Source organism: Emys orbicularis, chromosome 1 (genome assembly GCF_028017835.1).
Source record: "Emys orbicularis isolate rEmyOrb1 chromosome 1, rEmyOrb1.hap1, whole genome shotgun sequence".
NCBI classification, from domain to species: Eukaryota; Metazoa; Chordata; order Testudines; family Emydidae; genus Emys; species Emys orbicularis.
The window spans coordinates 205,715,261-205,734,325 of record NC_088683.1 but is presented as its reverse complement, the minus strand read 5'-3'; the positions used below and the strand labels follow the sequence as shown (position 1 = coordinate 205,734,325).

General features: G+C 39.9%; 1 protein-coding gene across 2 annotated transcripts in view; it reads left to right on the top strand.

Annotated features, from left to right (window-relative positions):
* The window catches only part of ERG (ETS transcription factor ERG), a 45,106-nt gene extending 33,253 nt beyond the window's left edge, over positions 1 to 11,853 (top strand). For both annotated transcript variants that reach the window (XM_065410974.1, XM_065410966.1), the window contains exons 5-8: positions 1,374 to 1,442; positions 2,859 to 2,915; positions 8,143 to 8,190; positions 11,333 to 11,853. In XM_065410974.1, the coding sequence (XP_065267046.1) occupies positions 1,374 to 1,442; positions 2,859 to 2,915; positions 8,143 to 8,190; positions 11,333 to 11,853 (695 nt within the window). The remainder of the gene's footprint in view (positions 1 to 1,373; positions 1,443 to 2,858; positions 2,916 to 8,142; positions 8,191 to 11,332) is intronic.
* Positions 11,854 to 19,065: the final 7,212 nt, after the last annotated feature.

The window sequence follows — 19,065 nt, the reverse complement described above, 5'->3', positions numbered from 1 at the left end:
CTGTGTGTTCTCCATCCCCATTCAACTGGGGCTGTCCCAGTCACTGCCGCCCGGCCCATCGTTTCCCACCTACTGAAGTGATTGCGTGGCATTGCACTGTGAGGGTTACAGACATGTGAGCTGTCATTGTCATGTTAACTTGTAGGGTGTTTCAGTTTCTTTTAGCAACTATTTGAAATTGTTTTTATGGGAATGACAATGGGGAATGCTCAAGTGTAAGCCATCAGTTAACTGTTAGCCAAAAAGAGGTGGGTTTTGTGAATGATTCTGAAAAAGGAGAGTGAGATTGCTTGGTGCACAAGAGGAGAAATGCTGTATCCAGTGTAAGAATAAAAGAAGGAGCCATAGGTGGGAGAATAAAAGGCAAATGAAGGCAGCAGAGTTAACAGAGTAAAGGGCACATGCACAGGAAAAAGTAGGAGACAAGGGCAGAGATGTAGGTATAGCAGAAGTACAGGATATTTAACATAGCCCCACTGGGTCCAAAGGATATCAGGACTAGCCATTGCCTCAGTTACAGAGCAAATCCTTCCAAATGCTCTGTGATGAATAAGAATAAATAATTTCTTTATTAAAAAGTTACATTACATTAAATAAAAGAAAATGAAGTTTATCAAAAGTCTTAGTAGTTACTTAGTGGAACATCATAATAACAAGACCAGTACTATACTGTCCCCACTAATATCCTCACTGGATGTGACCATATGTAGCTCTCAAGCCTTCCACATTGCAAACAGCAGCTACGGAGCCTCATCTTGAGGAGTGACAGCAGCAGACTAACAAGGCAGTAAAAGACCAAAATCCATTTTCTTAAAACAATGAATGGTAGAAGAGACTTTCATCTGACGCACAGTGATGGGAAATCTCACTTGAGTGACTAACACTTACTCCTGTCTCCAACCTCCATAGATCCTTGAACCCACTCCAGTCAGCCAGGCTCTAGCATGAGCTGTCAAAGTGCCTGCTCAGTCCCTTCCCCTACATCCCAGTGGAAAAGTGTGTGGGGGGGGGAGGGGGGAGTGTTAAAGGCAAGAGAAGAGTTGTGGAGACCCTTGAAGGTGAGAACAATACATGTGAATGTGAGGTGGAAGGAGACAAGAAGCCAGAGAAGAGACATGGTCACAGCAATGGGGGAGGGCGAAGATATTTTTGCAGTGGCGTGGTGAGTAGACTGCAGGGGAGAAAGGAAAGAGGCAGGTAGTTAGGGAGGCCAGGGTGCAGCTGTCAGGGTGAGAGATAACTAAAAGGATCAGGGGCGTGGCAATGGGGATCCTTCTCATTTCAGTAACCTTCCCATGTCCAGTGATTTAGCCATTAAGAATGTGTCACACTTTATGCCATATATACTTAAGACAATTTATTTTTCTCTACAGATTTATCATATGAACAAGCCAGAAGGTCAGCATGGACAAGTCATAGTCACCCTGCTCCTCAATCAAAAGGTTAAGCATCTGCTTACTTTCTAGCATAGGGGCCTAATTCATGTCAGGGGTATCTCCTCTGGAAATAGAATTCAAACTTGAACACCTATGTTATGCTGCAGAATTCTGCGTTTGGGTATTCAAACTGTTATTTGAGTGTGTGAAACTGTTACTTGGGTATCAAAGGGCTGGTCTGAGAATTTAAATAAGAATTTGGGTGTTTTAAACTTAGGCACCCAAATTTGAAAATCCACCTACAGTAGGCCTATTTTTTATATTACTCACTCGGGAAAAGAAAAGTAGTAAGAGTTTGGATCAATGTAAAATCCTCAGCTCTACCAATAAATCAAACAGCGATATAGAGTGTAAGCACTGTAGACTCTGTAGAAAAAATAGGTTAATACTTACTGAGTAGTTGAAATGTTTTAAAAGTGATTTGAGTATTCCTTCTAAAGTTTGTTCTTTGAGGTTTTGGGTCCCATTTTCTGTTCTATGACTGCAAGCAGAGGGGAGTCTAAGGGGGAGCTCTGCCTCTGTGGAATGGTCCCCTTCCCGTCCCACTCCAAGAAAGCTCCTTCATGGGGACTGTCTGGGATTCTAGCTCCACAAAGTTGGAGGAAGCAGGCCACAGCTGGACTCCTCTGGATTCTCCCCACCCCAACCTGCAGGAGAGCACAGTGCAAGCCCCTTATTGCCAGTGGATGCCATGAGATCCACAAGGAAAAAGGGGTTAAAACACTAGCTTCTTCTATTGGGGGAGAGGGAAACCACACAGACACCCCTCCTCTACCACAATGGAAGAATTCAGAGGAAACACTATCTGTAAATCATTAGAACTCATAGATTTTCCTCTCCCCTGCATGGGTTAGTCACGTATAAGGAAGAGCAGAGGCACTTCTTTGCGATTTATACAGTATATGCTCCCTCCAAAAAGTAACTTTACATGTACGTTATTTAGGAGAAATTCATTGTTTCTTCTCCACCCTACATCAGTATCTCTGACAGGAAACAACAGATATATGTCGTGTTGGAAAAGGTCAAATAGTGACAGAACTTGCCTCAAGCTGAAGACTTTCTGCTTTAGAATTTCTCATATTTGATACTGTCTTAGCAGACAAGTCCAATAAACATGTGAATATTATGCCAGATGTAATTATCAGCAACAACTATGTCCTTCCAGTAGGGCCCAAACCTGCTCTTATTGAAGTCACAGGCATGTTTGCATTTATTTTAATGGGAGCATGAATAGGTCAGATCAGTTTAACGTATCAGGGCAAATCTCATAGTTGATATCACCAAGTGCTGAGCTGTTGAAGTCCAGTGAGTTGACTCTTATTGTGCCAGTGATTACTTTGGTCCACCCAATGTAAGACAGTTTTGGTGACTGATTTTGAAACTTGAAAAAATAGATAAATGTATGAATTTTTCTATTTTCAGCTACCCAACCATCATCATCAACAGTGCCCAAAACAGAAGACCAGCGACCTCAGTTAGGTGTGTGTAACTTTATTTAAGTTGGATCTGGGTTAAATGGAGTATATTAAATGTGATCTGAAGTGCTCTGTAGTCTGCCAACAAATAGCCAACTACGAGAGCAGACGCAAGCAATTAGCAGAGACCCCCTCATAGTGGCTGGGCTCATTGTAGCATCCTGCATGGTGGCTGAATTGTGTATTCATGTCTTGTGTGTACAGGTGACTCAAACTGAGACCCCCGTGATTTACAAATCAAAGATTCAAGAATACAAATTAACAATTTGCAGGAAAGTTGGATGTGGTGGACCTCCAACTTGCCAACATACTGTCACAGCTCATTGTGACTTTCTTTTAGTAATTCTTACAAGGGTCTTGTTGCCTTCAAGGGGATCATTGAGCTATTAAGCAAAGCACGCATATTCAGTTCAAGTACAAAAATGTGGAATCTAAGGATTTCAAAGGATTCTGTTCATAATGACTGGCTGGAGTATTAGCATCAGAAAAATGTACAGAAGTGAAGATTTCAGTATCTAGGAGAAATATAGATAAAACTGGAATTCTTCACACAATCCTACTAGAGTTTGAAATCCTGGACTCCTGAAATACAGGGCTGAAAGCTGGAAGGATTTTCACTTTGTTGGGTAACTATCAGGAGAAAGTATCAGTTTTATCAGATTATGTTCAAGTAATCTTGAAAGGTGAATGAGTTTTGTGGCTGCAAAGCAATTAGTTCATTGTATGGGACAGAAACCCATAGTATTACGTTAGATTGTCCCTTGAATGAGAAAGTACATCAAAAATTCGGAGTCAGTAATGGCTTTTACTAATGGCAAAATTATAGAAATGGGAGATGAAGTACACCTGCAGGATAATCTGGATTCAGATGGAAACCGATTCTGTGTTTTTTAAATGCACTTTTCATTATTCTGGATTTTGTTATAGCTAAATAAGAATATGTGCATGACTGCATTCCATTAGCTTGAATTGTTTATATGTATGTGGTTTGAGAAGTATTATTATTGCTGTTTGTCAAAATAGCATTTCTTAGTTTAATATAATCGGGCTTCCAAAGGCTTTCAAGAAATATACAGTAACTCCTCACTTAACGTTGTTGTTATGTTCCTGAAAAATGCAACTTTAAGTGAAACGATGTTAAACGAATCCAATTTTCCCCATAAGATTTAATGTAAATGCGGGGGGTTAGGTTCCAAAGAAATTTTGGGGGGGCAGTCAAAAGGCATTATATACTGTACAGTACTGTACTGTACTGTGGTTGGAAAGTGCTCCTGGCTTACCCCACACAGACACAGCCCGCTGCAGGCAAGGACTCTCGGATGCACCTTCACAGCAGCAGAGGCAGTTTCCCCGGAGAAGAACAGGCGCCAACTTTTCCGGGGGATGCTCCAGGCCCACCTCTTCCCACCCCCACTCCACCTCCTCTCCGGAGCACGCTGCATCCCCACTCCTCTCCCCCCCCCCCACCAGAAAGTCCTAAGTGCCGCCAAACAGCTGTTTGGCGGTGCTTAGGACTTTCTGGGAGGGAGGGGGAGGAGCGGGGAAGCACCGCGTCTCCGCTCCTCCCCCTCCCTCCCAGAAAGTGACAAAGACGCAGCACTTCCCCGCTCCTCTCCCTCCCTCCCAGAGCTTCGCGCTTAGGACTTTCTTGGAGGGAGGGGGAAGAGTGAAGACGCGGCACTTCCCCGCTCTTCCCCCTCCCTCCAAGAAAGTCCTAAGCACCTGGGAAGCGCTGGGAGGGAGGGGAGGAGGCGGAAAAGAGGAACTTGTGCAATGCTCCCTTGTAAAGTTGCTGCTCTTCCACAAAATCGTACAAGCAGTGAATAGAGCAGGCAGCCAAACGACGTTATAAGGGAGCATTGCAAACTTTAAATGAGCATGTTCCCTAACTGGGCAGCGACGTAACTTTGAAACAACGTTAAGCGGGCGGACGTTAAGTGAGGAGTTACTGTATTGGTAATTTATGTAAACTTTTTGAGAACATTTAGTTGCTGTGTGCGCGCTATGATTAGTATTTTACATTTATAAAGAACGCAGCCTGAGTATCCTCTTGGCTGTAAAACTGGCAGCCACCTGAGAGCAGCTGTCAAGTGGCCAGAGAACTTAGGGCCTTGAGAAGGACTTGAAGCTCTTCTACTGCCCTCTAGTTTTGGCTTTGGTATTTGTGGAACAGAATCCCTTTTCCGTTTGTTTCTTGATTTGAACTGGGATTTTCAAAGGAGCCTAAAGGAATTCCATGCAAGAACCATTGAAATGCTGTGGGAGCTGGGTGCCTAACTCCCTTTGGCTTCTTTGAAAATCTCAAGCATGGATCAAATTTTCATAGGCAATTCAACCCAACCTCCATTGCATGCATTCAGCTATGCACTTGCAAAGCACTTAATGGATGCTATTTTTGTACATTAAAGGTTTTGCTTTGCATTCGTAAATTCTGCTATTTGTTTATGCAAAAATAGTGCACAAAAACGAGTGATGTGAAACAAACTAGGTCACACAGAAATAGAGGCCACAGCCCATTAGGGCAGGATCTGTCACTTTGTTATATGTAGTGTGGGACATGGGTCATTTGCAGGTTTAAACTATTGACACGCTGTCTGATGTGGCTCAGAACTGAGTGTATCAATCTCAAGTCAGACTGTCAGAAAACAGGGCAGACACCCCAAACTGGTGGTATGTTCTATAATAGATTTCACCAAGACAATAATAAATGTGCATTCCTGTATTACTATATTAGTCTTACCATGGAGTCACAAACAGTTCCCTTAGGCTCTCCAGTGCATTTTGCCACCCAGACAAACTAGACTTTATGATATTGGTCAGTATGCCAAATACCACATCACATTAGGTTACTTCCTACCCCAAAGGACCAGTCATTTACCCCAAGTCAAATTGGTAGTCTGGATCTCACCAAAGACAACGCTGAAGCCAATTTCTCTAGTAAACCAACTAAAGTTTTATTAGCTAAGAAAAGAAATGAGAGTAATTGAGAGGTTAAAGCAGATAAAATTCATTAACCGGTGAGTCAAAGCTTGTAAATCCAAAATGTTAAGAGAGTTGTAGTAATTTGCTAGATTTCCAAAAGTTCCTCAGGGTTGCCCAGTGTAATTCTGGCATCTCTGTCCACTTGTTCAGTATTCCACCCTGTTAGAATCCAAAATAGTTCAGAGATGCAGGATCATTCCCTTAAACCAGTATTTATAGATCAGTGGTTCTCAAACTTTTGTACTAGTGACCCCTTTCACATAACAAGCCTCTGAGTGTGACAATCCCTTAAAATTAAAAGGATTTTTATATATTTAACACCATTATAAATGCTGGAGGCAAAGCGGGGCTTGGGGGGGAGGCTGAGAGCTCGCGACCCCCCATGTAATCACCTTGCGACCCCCTAAGGGGTCCCAACCTCCAGTTTGAGAACCCCTGTTATAGGCTTTGGCTAAACTCGGAACTTCCCAGCGCTGCCGCGGCAGCGCTGTGAAGCGCAAGTGTAGTCGCGCCGCCAGCGCTGCAAGAGAGCTCTCGCAGCGTTGTATGTACTCCACTTCTCCGAGGGGAGTAGCTTGCAGCGCTGCGAGCGAGCGTGCAGCACTGCAGGCACTGATTACACTGGCGCTTTACAGCGCTGTACTCGCTGCGCTCGGGGGGGGCGTTTTCACACCCCTGAGTGCAGCAAGTTGCAGCGCTGTACAGCGCCAGTGTAGCCAAGGCCATAAATCCTTCACTCAGAAGACAATCTGACAGGTGTCTTCACCCATGTGAGTCCTTCCTTAGAGAAAGAATAAATAATGCAGACAGTCTGTGAATTCCCATTGTTACTTAATGGCCCTGGCTTTGAAGTGAACAAGCTTCTTCATTCACAGCCATTAAGTCCTTCATTAACATATGCAATGTTTCTTTGAGGAGCAACAGCAAATAACAATCTTTCATTAGTTTTCCTGAAGTTCACACCAAACATTTTAACATTAACACACACTTAAATCTAAGGTTATCGAATTATAGGGTATACATAAGATATATGTAATGTAATAGCCAAGAACTGGTTATAGATAAGTGAAGACAATAACATTAGCATTTCACTAGTTTTCATTAATTTAAAGCAAATGTAATTACCGGGGCATATGCTATGTAAATGTAAGTGATAACAACCCCCTTTGTTCTAGTCTAACAAGTGAATTGGCCTATGCCTACTAGCCCACATAACGTTTCATTGAGATTCACACAAAAGCGAATTGGCCTATGGCTCTGATTTGAGCTGGCAACTGCTAGACAGCATCACATATATTATTCTCACAGCAAAATGACTGACTAAGTATTATTATCTTATGAACTACAATTGGCTAATAACATAGTAAAAGCATCCTGATTGGTTAATAACTTAGATTGGTTAACAATTAAATCACACATTGTTTTAATATCATGTGCTGCAAAGAGATGCAGGAGTAGGGTGACCAGATGTCCCATTTTTAAAGGGACAGTCCTGGTTTTTGGGACTTTTTCTTATTTAGGCGCCTATTACCTGCCACCCCCTGTCCCGATTTTTCACAGTTGCTATCTGGTCACCCTATGCAGGAGACACATTAAAGAGCCACTTGTGGCTCGCAAACCTCGGTCTGAGTGTCTCTGATTTAAAGTAAGGAAGGATGGGAAGGGGGCAACTCCTCCTTTTCTGCTAAATCTAGACGGCCCTCGCCCTCCTCTCCTTGCTTTGGATAAGCTGCACTCCCTCAACAGCTCTTCTTTCGCCTTGGCTGGTGCCTTCCTATTTCAATGCACTTTAACCCCTGGACTTGGGCAGGGAGATCTCCTGTGATACCACGCAGTTTGCAGATCCTTAGGGTGGACTGAGCATTTGTGTATGTATCCGTGACCGTTACATGTGCAAAGAGGTGTGTATGCATATTGGCGTGCACTCAATTCCGGCCATGTTTTGAAAATCTGGTCCTTTGTTTTGCCATTTAGAACTTATTCTAAAAACACTTTTCATTAAAATGAACTCAGAACACAAGAAAATAATGTTCTGAAGTAAATCAATTATCATTTTAAAACAACTGGGTGATAATTTCACTTTGTTTTTAATAGTCCTTTTGTTGGCAAACAAATGCAGAATATTGCAACTTGTTAAAAAGACTCTGAAGTAGTGCTTTTTGCCTCTTTTGTAATAACACCGGAATTTCAAAAATGATTTTATGTAATTACAACCTTTTAATTTGTTTCTTTTGTCCATATTTTTTTAGATCCATATCAGATTCTTGGACCAACCAGCAGCCGTCTTGCAAATCCAGGTGAGAAGGCGTTTTGCTGCCTGAGGGATGATTTTTCTTCAAATTTTACATTTTATCTCTATCACTTGTTACAGATTGAAGGCAAGGTTCAGCAATGCAGTGGGCATTCTCAGCTCCCATTGAAATCAATAGGAATTAATCAGTGGATGCTGATGGCACCTAGTGGATTGCAAGATTGGTAATCATATGAATAGTGTTACTGATTCAAAGAGAGTCAGTGCAAGGCATATGCAGTACTTAAGCCTTATTTTGAGGGTTTAAGTGGGATTTAAGCAGTGCATTGGACTTGCAGTGGCCCATTACACAGGGTTGAATTTCATCCAAAGAGAACAAGGCAAGTAAAATTAGTCCCATTATTAGATTAGAAAGGAAGGGAGAGAGCAGTGAATATTTGGCCAGTTTCTAACGTGACAGATTTCTCCAGTGACCTAGATCCTGTCCACATAGTCAAACTGTGTTTTTTATTATTAGAAATATATTTAATCCATTAAAAATGCTATCCAAAATATTAAATAATGGCAGTTCATTTCATTCATATGTTCTATACATGGGACCAGATCCTCAGCTGGTGAAGCTTAACATCCAGTTTACCCTCACTGAGGATCTGGCCCAGGATGTCCTCAGCTACAAAAATATTGGTTTTGAGTGGTTCATATCACAAGTAAAACCACTAAGTGAGCATTTCTTTTTGACATTGATTTTATTATTTGCAGAAATGATGCCACGTACTGGACTAGACAAATACAAGAGACTTTTAAACAAATAACTTTATGAACTGACAAGCAGTAAATGGGAGCAAATGGGAAAGCAGAATCCCTTCTGCAAAGAAACAACTGGGTTAGAAGTCTCAAAGACATTCTCCCACTTGAAAAAAGCAGGCTATAGTTCCAAGAAAAATCAGAAGATTTTGTTTAAATATGGCATTCCATCCAGGAATATCTTATTGAACACAATCTGAACTATGGCCTATAATGTTAAAAGGCGAGGGCGGGGGGAGAAGGTGAGGGAGCTTCCTGGTAAACTGTTATTGATATACTATGGACCGGACTGATTTAATTGTTAATCTGACTCCGCTGTAGTCAGTCTGGTTTTACAACAATATAACTGAGATAAACTAGCAATGCATATGCCAAATACTGTTACCCCTTCTTTAGAGCCAAAGGGTGGAATGCTCCTTTCTCTCTACTCCCTTTTCCTATTGTTAGTAAGATTTCTTTCTATAAGAATGATTGAATCATCGTGATGATTCTTTTGATGATATTGTTGTGACCTGTTTAGGTTAGGAGTATTTCAACACTAAAGGTTCTTTTCCCCTTACATTTAGCTGTATGGTATAGTTACATCAAACAAAGTTATAGTTTAGTTTGCATTTTAAGATAAAGATTTTTGTATTCCATAAAAAAACAAATGAGAATTACCGCTGTTTTCAAGAGGGCTAAGGGAGTTAGGTGTCTAAATCCCATTACAATTCATTGGAAGTTGGGCATCTAACTCCCTTAAACTCCTTTGCAAATCCCAGCGTAGCACATATAGCATCAACTGGCTTTTTGCTAGCCTTGTGCCTATGGCATTGTGAAAAGAGCTAATGTGATATGCCCTGGATAGAGATACATGTTAACATTTGAGGAAAGCCACGGGTATGGAATTTCTATAAACTATTATTCCTGCACTTTAACAAGTTTTGTGTATTTATAAAATGGTGAAATTACTCTCTCATTAAAAGGAAATTGACAGAAACCATTTATTTTCATATGACTATATATTACATTTGGAAGGCAAGTGTTTATATTAAAACATATGTTGGATTGTTTATTCAGAAATTTGTGTTTTGTCCAGTGCTGGACTGTTTATTGATTTTCAAACTCTAATCCTCTAGTTATATTTCATGCATTAAAAGTGCGTGCTTTGCTCATACCATGGATTCTTTTGTTTGTTTGTTTATTTAATCGTGTTAATGGAACAGAAGAAATTCATTAAGTACAGTTTGCATAAATATCATTTAAAAGAATAAAAGTTTCAGTTGCACTGAAGTATAAACTGCTAATATATTTCAGATGTGACTTTAGATTGATATAATAGTCCACCCTTATAAACTTTCTTTAAAAATGCTCATTTATTAGCCCCACATATCTGCTTTTTAAAAAAAATCTAATTTTTGGACAGAGATATAGAGTACTTAGAAGTTAGCACCAAAAATCTGTTTGTCAAATTCTGCTGACATTGCGACTGCAATGTACAGAGCATTGAAATCTGTTACAGAGTATCAGCGCTGCTTTGTCATAAAATACTACTTTTTTACATGAATATTGGTGGCAGGACCTATCTAATACTACTGCCAACTGTTTAAAAGGTTCGTATTTTATTTTTATAATGTTGTATAGAGACCTACTGCAAAGTTGTCAAAAACAACACGAATTCTTTCTCTTTAAGATTTAATTTCCAAAGAAGGGAGAAATACCAGTGTTTGGAATCGTAACTTCAGCAGTCATTTTCACTCCTGTTTGACAGAGAACAATTACAAGAACTCACTTTATAGACCTTTTAATTGTTTTCTCAAATGCTGTGCAATGCAGTCAGATGCAATGCAACAGCAATCTAATGAGTTTCCATTCTACATTTCCCTAACTATTGGAAATGGGTGATATGGTTTGGAAAAGATCCAGCTTTCTTTAAACTTCTCCATTTTGTGTAGGTTTATTCCATAATGGAGAAAATTTAGTTGCAAAATGATATTGTGCAAACAAGAAAATTATTATGCAAGTGAAAGCTATTTGTCCTGAACTTTAGAGATTAGTTTCCTATATCTGTGTTGTATTATTTCACCATCAATTTTCCAAAGTAAATGACATGAGATAATTATTAAATATGCACATAATGGCATTTTGCCTGTCAAAATAGGGAAAACAATACTTTAAATTATGGCCCCTGCTGTGCAGATTTTTTTAATTTTTTTTTTTTTTTTTTTTTTGAGAGAGAGAGAGAGGCACTAGTTAGACTGGGAGACAGGAGCAGAAGTTGCAACATTTCCTAATTAGGGATCTGTGGTGAAAATGCACTTGGATTTCATATGTGAAAGTCGGGAAGTGTTGATGTTCTAATGTTATTAGTCATTGGTTCTTCACTTTTTTCCCCCCAACCATAGGGAGTGGACAGATACAACTGTGGCAGTTTCTGCTGGAACTCCTGTCTGATAGCTCCAATTCCAATTGCATTACCTGGGAGGGCACCAATGGAGAGTTCAAGATGACTGACCCTGATGAAGTAGCCCGGCGCTGGGGAGAAAGGAAAAGCAAACCCAACATGAACTATGACAAACTCAGTCGTGCACTCCGTTACTACTATGACAAAAATATTATGACTAAAGTCCATGGTAAGCGTTATGCCTACAAGTTTGACTTCCATGGAATAGCTCAGGCCCTCCAGCCTCATCCTCCAGAGTCATCCATGTATAAGTATCCAACAGACCTACCCTACATGAGCCCCTACCATGCACACCCTCAGAAGATGAACTTTGTAGCTCCCCATCCTCCTGCTTTACCTGTAACTTCCTCCAGCTTTTTTGCTGCCCCTACTACATACTGGAATTCACCAACTGGAAGTATCTACCCTAATACTAGGCTTCCAGCCACCCATATGCCTTCTCACCTTGGCACCTACTACTAAGTAGGAAAAAAATAAGAGACACTTCTCCATGGAATATAGTACCCAATTAATTATGATGAACTATATTGGAGAACATGAATTAAAAATGCCTAAAGAGACATGAAAAAGTTTGACTTGTGGGAAAATGTCAAAAAGACTCTTTGTAGTAGGGAAAGTATTCAAGAAGTATAAAGATGCTAAAATGTAATGTATATGGGCATCGAATCTGTGGACCAAACAACAAAAGACTGTTGTAGGTAAAAGCATGAAATGATAAGGACAACCTACAAAAGAAAGTGGTCTTAAAAAGTTGATAAGCTTCTGTGTAAAGTTTGATATCTTGCTAATGCAAACTGGGACTATACTACAGCAATATAAGGATCATTCTATAGTGACCTAACATACAGTATATGAATTCATTAAAAACAAAAAACAACAAAACAAAAAAAACCCCAAACCAAAAAAAACCACCTGTATTTAAAGAAATGGAAACATATCAAAAAGACTGATTGAGTGTGGAAGCTGATTTCGAATACAACAGCATTGTTTTTGGTTAAACTCAAAAGGCATTCCATTCATTGTAAAGGTATCAGCTATTTCAAACTGTGAAGACAACCCAAGCTTTAAGATTCCTTGACAATACTACAGGAACCCTGAGCCAAACATTGGAATTGAGAATGTGCTGGAAGGCAAGAGTATGATTGTAGATCAAGGGCCTGCATCTGATACAGGAAGTAGAAAGGAGGAAGAGGAGGACGAAGATGAGAATGGGAGAAAAGAAACTTCTTTACCAGTAGATACTGAAGAGACTGAAAACTTGGTAGTGTTGGGACTATAAAGAATTACTTGTTTGGATTTGAGAAATATTTTGATCAGTATTATACCATTCCCAGTATTATAGAAGGAATAGACTTGATTTTTTTTTTAAGTGGAGAAAGGGAAAAGCAGTAGAATTCAGAAATCAGAATATGCATCTCTTTAAAAAATGTAAAACTGGAATTGTCTGATATTTAAAAGTAACATTTAGGACCTCCTCATTATTAAGGGAGTTTGTTTTCTACTGGTTTAAGGTAAGAGACAACCCCCAACTGCCAAAATCAGATATCATGTAAGTATTTTTGTGAGGCGGGCGCCAGTTTTTCTTTTTCGAGTCGCGAACGCTGTGCGTTTGTCAGAATGAAGTATACAAGTCAATGTTATTTTTTCCTTTTTATATAATAATTATATAACTTATGCATTTATACACTACGAGTTGATCTCGGCCAACCAAAGACACAAAAAAGGGACAATCAAAAATATTGTGGCCTTGAATTTTAACTCTGTATGCTTAATGTTTACATTATGAACTTATTAGTACTTAGAATGCAGAATGTATGTAATAAAATAAGCTTGGCCTAGCATGGCAATTCAGATTTACACTGTAGTCTGTATTTGCATTTGTAGTGACCAAGATGCCTATTAGATCTTCTTCCTAAATGGTTTAAATATTTTAAAATATTCTGTTTTAATTTTTGTTATTTATTTATGAATTTTAGCAATCATGAAAATGAGGGACAAATCCACACAGTTCTGTTAATACACCTGAATTCTGCCCTACAGCACCTCTGTTGTTTCTGTCCTGAGATTCTCTTGAGTGGAGATTGTCAACTGTGCCAAATTTTTTGATGGCTTTGTGGCCAAACATGAAAATTAAGTCTAGAACTGGGGGAAGATTGTGATCCAGAAATTCTTTTTCATCATCATATGAGAAATCCCAGCCTACGTCTTACTACTATATTAGAGTTTGTTTAACTATCATACAATCTTGCTATTAACACATAACCACTCCAGAGGTGATCCCAGCAATTACAGGCCGGTAAGCCTGACTTCAGTACTGAGTAAACTGGTTGAAACTATAATAAAGAACAATATTGTCAGACATATAGATGAACATAATATGTTGGGGAAGAGTCAATATGGTTTTTGTGAAGGGAAATCATGCCTCACCAATCTACTAGAATTCTTTGAGGGGGCCAACAAGCATGTGGACAAGGGGGATCCAGTGAATACAGTGTACTTAGATTTTCAGAAAGCCTTTGACAAGGTCCCTCACCAAAAGTTCTTAAGCAAAGTAAGTTGTCATGGGATAAGAGGGAAGGTCCTCTCATGGATTGGTAACTGGTTAAAAGATATGTATAAATGGTCAGTTTTCAGAATGAAGAGAGGTAAATAGCGGTGTCCCCCAGGGGTCTGTACTGGGATCAGTCCTATTCATCATATTCATAGATGATCTGGAAAAAAGGATAAATAGTGAGGTGGCAAAATTTGCAGATGATACAAAACTACTCAAGATAGTTAAGGCCAGGCAGACTGCAAAGAGCTACAAAAGGATCTCTCAAAACTGTGTGACTGGGCAAAAAAATGGCAGATGAAATTCAATGTTGATAAATGCAAAGTAATGCACATTGGAAAATATAATCCAAATTATACATATAAAATGATGGGGTCTAAATTAGCTGTTACCACTCAAGAAAGATATCTTGGAGTCATTGTGGATAGTTCTCTGAAAACATCCACTCAATGTGCAGCGACAGTCAAAAAAGCGAACAGAATGTTGGGAATCATTAAGAAAGGAATAGATAATAAGACAGAAAATATCTTATTGCCTGTATGTAAATCCATGGTACGCCCACACCTTGAATACTGTGTGCAGATGTGGTCACCCCATCTCAAAAAAGATATATTGGAATTGGAAAGGGTTCAGAAAAGGGCAACAAAAATTATTAGGGGTGTGGGACGGCTTCTCAGCTTGGAAAAGAGATGACTAAGGGGGGGTGGTATGATTGAGGTCTATAAAATCATGACTGGTTTAGAGAAAGTAAAGAAGGAAGTGTTATTTACTCCTTCTCATAACACAAGAACTAGGGGTCACCAAATGAAATTAATAAGAAGCAGATTTAAAACAAACAAAAGGAAATATTTCTTCACACAACACACAGTCAACCGGTGGAACTCTTTGCCAGAGGATGTTGTGAAGGCCAAGACTATAACAGGGTTAAAAAAAACTAGATAAATTCATGGAGGATAGGTCCATCAATGTCTGTTAGCCAGGATGGGCAGGGATGGTGTCCCTAGCCTCTGTTTGCCAGAAGCTCGGAATGGGCGACAGTGGATGGATCACTTGATGTTTGCCTGATTCCCTCTGGGGCACCTGGCATTGGCCACTGTTGGAAGACTGGATACTGGGCTAGATGGGCCTTTGGTCTGACCCAGTATGGCCGTTGTTATGTTGATATTAGTAAATAAAATGAAGAATGAATAACTTCCATTATTCCTCACTTTAAAACTGAGCGAATGATATCTTCTCAGTTTGTCATTACAATCCATCTTTAGTGTTTACACTGGGTAGAATATTTTCTTTGTATTCTAGATTCAGCGTATTTCCACACTGTATATGGGGCCCAGATCCACATTTAGTATATAATGGCATAACTCCATTTTTTACACCAACTGAGGAGCTGGCCTTGTCCTTTAGGAATGGCTCTCCACAGCAAGCAGTGTTTATTGTGAAGAATACATACAATTAAGACTTCAAATGATGTCCCTTTCTTTGCTTTTCTTCTGAACCATTTAGTTAGATGGGTATGGTTTCATATTTTATTGTGAATATTTTGTATAGCCATTTTTCATTTTGATCATCCTTGCAATGCAACAAGAACTTAGTTGCCAGACCTCCATGTTCTGGATATCTTGGCAATAGTCTGTAAATGTCGGATTACATTTAAGACTTTGAGCATTACTCAGATTGAAAGCAACAGCACAATCAGTCATACAGTAGTAGCTGGAAAAGATCCATTCAGAGCATGCAGCTCTTAAAAAAAGAAAAACTAACTGAAAGGTTACAAGAACTATGCTACTGGAAAAGGTTAGTCACTTGCTATTTTAGAAAGTCAAGCCAGGCACACCTACCTTCTGAATATAATAATAATAGTCTGCTTTTCTGTGGAAACTCATTTCTACAAATGTCTGATATTACATTGTGCACACTACAGTAAAAAAAATGTTTATTATTGAACCACCTTTTAATTAAACATTTTTAAAATCCAAATAAAACAGCAGATGTATTTAAAGAAATCATCTGGAAGGGGCATAGGAGTATTCACAATAGTGCCCATAGAGTTTTAGAATATATCTCCTCGCTGCTCTTATCTGCAACAGGAACGATGGGTCTAATGCCTCCATTTTGACCCTGGCAGAGATTGCTTGGATCAAGATGAAGTATCACGTCACAGGTTGGAATCTGTGGCCAGTGTAGGCTGCACCTCTTAACAATTAAGAGCAAAATCCTTGGGTGTGCCATCCCTGGGGATCCTGCTTGTAAAGCCAGTTGAACTGGCCATAGGAAGATTGCTTCAGTGTAGGAGCGATGCCACCTCTCTGTCTCTGCTACTGGTGTAAGTGATGTGGCCAGAGGGTAAGGAGTGTGGCCAGGAGTATGGCCAGGACATTCAGTGGATGATTCCTAAATGCCAGTTCAGCCCACGGCACAGATGGTTCCAATTACCAACTTCTAAGAGCTTCCTCAGCAACCTTTACATTCCTTTTCTGTGTCTAGCATATTCCACCATTTGGATCCTGCAGATCTTCTTAGCCTCAAGCCCTAGATTCTTTGTATATTCTGCATGGAAACAAAAGGACTCAGTAACTTTGAGTGAGTGCTGAACATTCCTTGCTCAGTTCATATTGTGCTAAAACTCTTACAATAAGGCTTAAATTGTGCAAACTTCTAAACAGAGAAACAAAACCTAAACTTTAAATGAGCCTTTGTATATTTTACACCTTTCTTTTCATTCTAACACAGGGTGAATTTGAAACAAGAATCTTCCAAGCGCCTCCTACAAAATAAACTCAGGTCACATTAGTTGCCAAATGAGGTGCTCCTCTTAGCAGATTGTGTTGATATTCAAAATATGATCATGTATGCTCTCTGGGCTCCATTCTGCCAGATTCCTTGACCTGGGCTCCTTCTTGATCAGGAGGAGGGGGAAAGTGGTGGCATTCTCCCAAATGCCAACTACTTGTGGCACCAAACTGATCCATCACTCACAGTAGATTGTGCAGATCTGCTTTTTTACCTGCTTTCATGAGGAATGAAATCATTTAAAATGTTGACATTTATCATCACTGGTCCTCTGCGTTAACCACTCTCTCTGAGTAATGGGACGGTTCACACCTCTCAATACTATTGTTATCTACTGCTCATCTTGCTCTCCTGTATGAGAAGCTGCTTGAGGACACAGAGGTGATATGATTTGTAGTGTTTTCAGTAAGCAGATGATGCTCTTATCCCCACATGTGATGTCCCCATGTCATCAAACTGGAATTTTGCAGTTCAGGGGCTCTCAGAGTTTAGCCAAAATGGGGATTTTAATGAGAGCTGGCAGAATGAGTTACCATCAGGGAAAGATAAATAATGCAGTTAGGCTAGCAGAAACACTTGGTGGAAATGGTGCAGGTAATACGCGATCCTGATAAAGGGAGTTTTGTCTGCCTTTTGTCACTTAGGTTTGCAATTTCAGGGGCTAGTTGAATTCTTGGCTGCTCCTAGTTGCTCAAATTCAGAAGTGTCCAAGAGCACTTGGTCATCTCTGCTTAGCTAAGAGGTTGCATCCTTTCTTTCAGGAGGAGGATCTCACCCCAGTTCTCCATGTATTTGTCACCTACAGACTGGATTACTGCATTGCTTTCTCTTTGAGCTATAGGAGAAGGCCACTCCAAAACTTCAGCTACGACGGAACACAACTGCCTACATGCTCTGCAGGGCTTCTCGCAGGAAGCACATTACACTTTGCTGAAGACTACATTGGCCTCCATTTCATTTTTAAATGCACGTTTTCATGTATGTAAAGTACTTAAGTAGTTAGTCTCTTGCATGTCTTGGGAACTGGCACTGCCTTAATTATATACAAGGTGGTTGAGAGCATCTGAGGTGCTGGAGCTTACAACCTCCAGAGTTAAACAGGAGAGGAGTTACTCTCACTTACGCATGGCAGTCTCAGTATAGGACCTTGCGCTCTGGAATTCACCCCTCCTATTCTCACAGGGTATGTCTCCACTGCGATAAAAAGCCCTCGGCACTGAGCCTCAGAGCCCAGGTCAGCTGACCCAGGCTCAGACCCATAGAGTTTAAGTGTGTTGACTATCAGAAAATGTTGCCAAGATTACCTATTAATTCGCGCTTTCTCTGAGGGGTGCATTGAGTGAGGATTTTGAGGGGAAGGCATTGAGGCAAAGATTGGGGAAGGTTTGTTAATGGGGCCAGTAGGCCAACTGGAAAATTGCCTGTTTTAAAATGACTTGTACATTTCCCCCATCTTTGGAAAGGTGCATTTTAAAAATCCAAATATTAAAAAACTCGACCAGCTTGATTTTTTAATTACGCTGAGATAAGATTTTTAGTTTAGTTAATGCTTCCCAATCATTGTCCCTCTGTATTATATGCAAAGGTCTTAGACTTTGCATTATGCATTATATACAAGAGTAAAGGGATGTGTTAGTGTCCTAATCCCATATCATAGAAGAAATAATGGAAAAGACCGGCTAGATCATCCAGCCCATCCCTCTGCCACTGAAGAATGATCATCTATTGCGTATTCACTGGTATTTACTCCCATCTCATTTCAAAAGTCCTCAGCCCTGGAGCTTCCACCCATTCTCTCGGGAGACTATCCCACAGGCTAATACATCTTACTGTCAATGAGGTTTTCCTGCTATTTACCCTAAATTTCCCCTTTTGTAATTTAAATACTTTACTCCTAATTATAGAATCATAGAAATGTAGGGCTGGAGGGACCTAGAGAAATCATCATGTCCAGGCCCCTGTGCTGAGGCAGGACCAAATAAACATAGACCATCCGTGACAGATGTTTGTCCAATCTGTTCTTAAAAACATCCAATGATAGGGATTCCATAACTTCTCCTTGAAGCCTATTCCAGTACTTAACTGCCCTTATGGTTAGAATATTTTACTAATATCTAACCTAAATCTCCCTTGTTGCAGATTAAGCCCATTACTTCTTGTCCTACCTTCAGTAGATATGAAGAATAATTGAACACTCTCCTTTTTATAACAGCTCTTAACATATTTGAAGACTATCATGTCCCCTCTCAATCTTCTTTTCTCAGGACTAACCATATCCAATGATTTTACCTTTCCTCATAGGTCAGGTTTTCTAAACATTTTATAGTTTTTAT